This window comes from Anoplopoma fimbria, chromosome 17 (genome assembly GCF_027596085.1).
Source record: "Anoplopoma fimbria isolate UVic2021 breed Golden Eagle Sablefish chromosome 17, Afim_UVic_2022, whole genome shotgun sequence".
NCBI lineage: Eukaryota > Metazoa > Chordata > Actinopteri > Perciformes > Anoplopomatidae > Anoplopoma > Anoplopoma fimbria.
Genome location: NC_072465.1, coordinates 716,167 through 722,486, shown reverse-complemented (window position 1 = coordinate 722,486; position 6,320 = coordinate 716,167). Strand labels below are relative to the sequence as shown.

General features: G+C 36.5%; 1 protein-coding gene across 3 annotated transcripts; it reads right to left on the bottom strand.

The window, feature by feature from the left end:
• Positions 1-1,640: 1,640 nt before the first annotated feature.
• On the bottom strand, positions 1,641-3,762 carry rabif (RAB interacting factor). 3 transcript variants are annotated; one of them, XM_054617341.1, is made up of 3 exons: positions 3,624-3,762; positions 3,039-3,184; positions 1,641-2,125 (listed from the first exon to the last, which is right to left on the bottom strand). In XM_054617341.1, the coding sequence occupies exons 2-3, from the start codon at positions 3,180-3,182 to the stop codon at positions 1,877-1,879; spliced, it is 393 nt and encodes a 130-aa protein (XP_054473316.1). In that variant the 5' UTR covers positions 3,183-3,184; positions 3,624-3,762; the 3' UTR covers positions 1,641-1,876. The 3 variants fall into 3 exon arrangements, with proteins under 3 accessions (XP_054473316.1, XP_054473314.1, XP_054473315.1); XM_054617339.1 differs by having other exon boundaries at positions 3,039-3,285; positions 3,624-3,761; XM_054617340.1 differs by lacking the exon at positions 3,624-3,762 and having other exon boundaries at positions 3,039-3,614.
• Between the last annotated feature and the right edge of the window lie 2,558 nt (positions 3,763-6,320).

Here is a 6,320-nt window from a genome sequence, read left to right as displayed (position 1 = left end):
TAAATATAAAGAATTGTATAGCATATAATACTGTTGTTAATACTGTTTGTTGACATTGGTTGTTAAAGTCACCTAAAGCTGTTTGTGTAGGGCGGTCATATATTGCATCTGTTGACATCTATTTTGAATTATAACTTTGTCTTATTTGAATCATTTGTCAATATAATATTATCAATTACATAATTTTAAACACTTTTTTTTAAAGGAGCAACAGCTGTAACATCTGCTTATAATAGTTGCCTACCACTTTATTTGTTTCACTGTATATGAGAGTGATTTGAATGTCCTTGTTCTCTGTTTCGTTTGAACTTCCCCTTATTGGATTTTAGACATTAACAAGTAGCCTTCACATGGCAGGTGTCTTCAAATTCAACTGAACATGTTTAAAGGTGCTGAAGATAACTCTCACCTAAAACATTGACTCACCACAAGCTATCTGTTTGGTCTTGAGTTTTATATTTATAGTAATTTAGCATACACAGCATATACAGCCTGAACCTGTTCATGGAAATTGATGCACTTTTTAACAAACACGCCGATTTTTATAGTATTCTTAACATAATACTCTACATACATTTGAACCAAGGGAAGCAACCGGCTCCACCACCATCGCTCCCAGTGTTGTCTGCGGACTAGATGCTTCTGATTAGGTGGGGTTCAGCTGGCAGAGCCTTTAGATGACAGGTGCACAGCACACACACAATAAAACAAAGACTACTCCCTATAAGAGAAACCTGTCTGCCATGAATTAATATCAAATAATGAAACAACGGTTTCTATTGGCAAAGAGTAAACTTTTTTAAATGGCTGATACACCCATGCAGTAAACTGTTTTCATAACGAGTATTTCTTCAGTGATTATTATGTACAGGTATCAGGGAGGTTTGTGGATTAGCCAGAGTAATCACAACATTGTCTCTTCAAACAAATGTTACAGTTGGATTTTAAAAACACAAGTTTACAACACCACAAACTATACTATTTATATCTGGAACCTAAAACTAAACCAAGGTCCACAACAACTACCATCTACATTTCCATGTACATTTGACTAGAAGACTATCTTAGGCGTTGTACAGTAAGCAATTTTTGATATGTTTGGACTTGCCTTGTTGGATAGTTGAGAATTGTGAGACAATGACTCAATGACCTTTAATGACAATTTTATAATACGTTAAAGGTTCTTGCTCCCCATCTCTTTCAGTAAAGAGATGGGGAGCAGGCTGAATGTCCGACTATGATGTTCATTGAAAATATCATGGAATTCACTCCCTGTATTTTAAGGGTAAAATCACGGGAATGGTGACCTGATTTTTCTCAACAGTGTCTAACTTGTTGAGGGCTGAAACCAATGATTGTCTCCAGTATTTAATAATCCATCAGAAATGTTTGGTGAATTTGCCTAATTTATTAAAAAAAAAATAGTGAAAAACTCCCATTAAAGTTCACAGAGCAAACTGCATTTGTTTTACCAAAAGTATAAACACATAAAGTATACAATTAACAATGATAAAAATAATTAAATTGATTAATCTGTTTTAGTCCTCAACTATTTTAATGAGTTAAACAAGCACTAACTTGGGTTGAAAGACGCTGAGATGAGGGAATTTACATCACATTATCCAGGATGGTATTCAACGTCAGATTCCCAAAAAACATCTTTATTAGAACATGATGATCATACTGTTGTTAGTGTGATAGGGGGGAATGAGAGGGACACAGTCCTGTTACAATAAACAACGTACGCTAACCAGTATATGTAAGTGTTTGTATGATGGATTAGGTTGGGATCAACTCTGGGAGTAAATCCATGAAAAGATGCATAGCCTGCCAACACAATATTTAAAGTTCATGTGGGCTCACATATGCATTTAGACTATGTGTGATTCACCCTTTCTACAGCGACGTAGAAACTTTTCTTGTCATCCAAACAGTGCCAGCCGATTGGTCCAATCTCACAATCTGCACAGATGAGATACTTGATTCTCCCCACGTCCTTAGTGAAGCCCACATTCTCAAAAGTGTACATGTCGTCCACAAACCAGTGGGCGGTCAGAGTGTCCCCGTCCACTGAGCCCTCCGTGGTGCTGAGGCCGCTCTTTTTCCGCATGGATGGTAGGAACAGCTGGTGGGTGAAAACATAGCCTCAGATGACATGAAAACATTTCTGAAAGAACTCAAAATCCCTTAGGACTCAGTGTGTTCATGAAAAGTTTGGCATGTCTTCATATCTTTCATTGTATATAGTTAGACAAAGCTGGATCAAAGAGAAATAAAAATAAGACTACACCACACTGGTCCTCAGAAACCACCACTGACTGGCTGCCTGTTGCTTTTCAAGATCCTCCTCCTGTTATATAAAGCTCTAAATTGCCACAAAAAATATTGTGCTTTCGGTGTATAAATCCTGTTAATTTCTCAGAACACAACGCACCATTCTCCTTCAGTCTGCCTGCTGATCTTGGACTATAATATTAATTGATGATATCAAGACCTTTTTTATTTGGTTTAGCATTCTCATAAAGCAATGTATGTATGTATGTATGTATGTATGTATGTATGTATGTATGTATGTCTATATCTATCAGTTTCTTCTTATTGTTTCATTTAGTGTTAGAACAAGTTTTCAGATCATTTACTAAAATGATCTGCTTTCTCTTAGTTGCTCAGGGTAAAGTGATTTACTACCTTATAGACAGTTGGGTAGTTTAATTTATAACACTGCATAATATTTTAGAAATGTATCATAGGGTTTTGAATGTTAAATCCTTGTTCGTAAATGTATTAGTAACTCTATCAAACGAGTCTAGTGGAGTAAAACTACAATAGTTCTCTGTGAACCGTATTTGAATGCTTGTCGAACAGCATACAATAGAAATACTCAAGTTATTTACCTCAAATTTGCACTCAAGTACAGTCTTTGAGTTAATGCATATAGTTGCATTAAACCACTGGTTTTTATTATCATGTAAAGCACCTTGGAGGAAATGGTGCTATACAAACAGACAGGTTAAACACCAATACACCAGACCTCATACCTCTTTCTCTGCGAACACAGCCATCCCCGGACACAGCACTTTGGATCCGCAGCGTTGACACACCACAGTTTTGCTGTTCTTGCCATCTTCCGAAACCAGGTCGGACCGGTCCGTGCCGTCTGTGGACTGTTGAATGTTGGCCATATCTGACAAACGGCAGATTCACTGTGATGTAGGTGCACAACAGGCTGGAGAAACACTGTATCTAACCAGTGAGGGCTGACTGGCTGCTGTTAAACTGGCTCTCCTGACCGCACACACACACAGAGAGGACCGGAAGTAGAAACATTCGGAACCGTTGTAGTGTAGTGACAAAGAAAATCAATGTTTACATGTTTCATTTATATCCCAACAACTTTATTGAGACAATCATTCCGCTGCACCACGGTCTGAGATGTCTACCTTAAAGGCTAACCAGATAAATACTGGTTTAAAACCCGACAACACTCTGTAAACCCCACCCCTTGTATTCATGCTAATATCGGTGCTAACGATGAATCAACAGACTGAGTAACAGACTTAATTAACGGCACACATCCATAACTGGTAGATACATACACTAGAATAAAGTCTAATAACACGTACCTAAAGGTTGAAGAAAAGACAATGCTGAATACGACAATAAACCCGTAAGACAAACAGGTTGGCTAAATGCTAGGCTAGCATACTAGCTGGTCTTGAAGTCTACCAGCCACAAAATGCTCTCGTTCAGAAACACACGGGTGTTTCTTTGGTTCCGCATGGATATGGTTCCTAGTTCTGTTGACTAGACCGAGCAACGTTTGTAAATAAGTGTATTGTAGGAAATGACGATGGCATGGTTACTGGTTACTTTTATGGTCTCCAAAATATTTGTGACTACGTTTTTTGAAATAGCAACAATACATTTGGCATTTTTGAGGATATTTCCAAAACACTATTTTGGAAAGGTCTGTTAAGATGAAATTGAGTTATGCAACGATGGCAATAATACCCAGATGTGTTACTTGTTACTTAGATGTTATACCACAATATAAATGACCCCACAGGTAAAAGTCCTTAGTAACAGAACACACGTACTACCAGCAAGAGTACTTATAGAAAACCAAAGGAAAAAGTACTTATTAAGGAGAACGGCCCTTGTCATTTCATTATTTAATCTTAATTTCTGGTAAAAAAAAAAAATTGTAAGCACAAGCAGCATTTTGATGTAACTATAGCTGTCAAATAAATGAAACTGAGTCAAACGTACAATATCGATATCCCTCTTTTTAGTGAAGTAGAAGTATTAAATACTATAAAATGGGTTGGCCGTAAAAATTGAGAAAACACGATGCAGTGCTACATATGCTTCCCTACAATCTAGAAAATCTTTTTGTGCTGGTGCTCAATTTCGCCCCTGCTTGTTAGAGACCCCTTTGCATTATTATCTGACAGGACACAGCCACTAGGCCAGGTTGTTTAAAGTAGTGATGTATATTTAGTGAAAATGGATTCAGGGCCTACATATTTCACGCAGGGGTCGTGATGATGTCACTGTGGCCCACCTCACAAAATAATTGATTAAAAAAACAGTGAAAAATATAAATCGATAGACTATGAGATTAGTTAATAAGAGTAAATGTAATGCATAATCCAAATTCTTTTTTTAAATGTTATAATTCTCTATTGTATAAAGCTCTAATCTACAAAAGACACAGAAAAGTAAAAAAAATCCTATTTTAAGATAATAAAATGTTAAATGATTGTGAAGCCCTGTAGGAGAAATGTTATCTCTCGAGTGATTTCTTATTGTGTCTGATTTATAGTCCTGATAGTCTGGCATTTTAATGCAATTTTCTATTGGCATTATCACAGCTGTGGTCGAACACCACACATCTTTCTGCCGCAGTTCCTGATCTCCAGCCAGCAGCTAATCCAAGGAGATGAGGGAAATGAGGAAGATCTGTTGTGTCGCCTCGGTTTATGTGCTCAAAACATGGTAACTGTTGATTTCTACAATTGATTAAAAATGTTTTAAAGACAGAACATTATTTAAAAAACTGTAAACACAATTTTGTATGGTGATAAAAAATGTGATAAACTGCAGATCATTAATCCTGTTGCCTACACAGTTGCTTACTGCTGATGTCATAGGCTTACGTTGTAAACGATTGACAATTGGACACCATGTTTGTACATGTGGAAAAAAATTTATTACAATAATTTTCCAAGATTACCATTAATAAATATTTATGTTTACATTTCAGTGAAATGTATGATTTATCACTTTCTACACAGGACATTACACAAAGTCAAGAATACACATTGTTTTAGTCTTTGTAATAAAGCTTGAATAAGTTGATCTAGAAAAAGGAGTCTTAAACAGCAGTTGATACAACCTATCCATGGAGATTTAAGTTCAATAATGATTTGATTGTATTTATGGCAAGGAAAATAAGAAAAATCAACATCTGGAAATCCTTGAAGCTCCCTTGACTGTTAATATAGGCCGTTTTATTTAAAAACATTTCCATTGGCCTAAGGCACAGGAATACTAAAAGTTTATGTCAATCAAACATAACATAACATTTTAAATCCCATACAGTGATTTAAAGTTTTGAATTTAAGAGTTTACACTAAGGTGCATTTGATATTTACACCTTTCATTGCATCTGAAATCTAGCACAACAGAAATATCGCTAGCTGACAAAAACACAATTTGACTGATCCAGATCTGTACATTGTGCAACTCCCAGGAACTATTACTCTAGAAATGAATCAATGATGCGTTGTCTGACTGAAACATTATGGCAGGGGGCCTCTTTTAACTTCTACATTTTCTGTGCCATTATGTCATTTGAAAATAATTTGTTTGAGTCTTTTGTCAATTGAAAACAATGCATCAAAATGCAGAGGAATTCAGTTCAAAGAAACTGGGACCTTCATTTTTGATCATTTTGTTAAGAATTCCGATGAGTATTGCACCTTATTTTACCACAACAATAGATCATATTCATAAGATTTAAGCTCTATGTTCCTTTCATAATAATGTATTCTATTTAATTTCAATGTGATTTTTAGATTGATTAACTGGGCCTTAAGAGAACAGTTCTTGTTTTATTGCAGAGTGGGCATGGGTGGGTTCGTAGTGGTCCTCGAGGCTTTAACACACAGCTGCACAATCAGTGTCAGCACAGTTGGAAAACATCTGGTGTGTGTGCAGGCCCTCAAGGACCTTAATAGTCCTGGACCGCTCTACACCTCACTCCTGGTGGACAGTACATTCATCCTCTAAACCGCATGGAAACTGGGAGGCAGGAT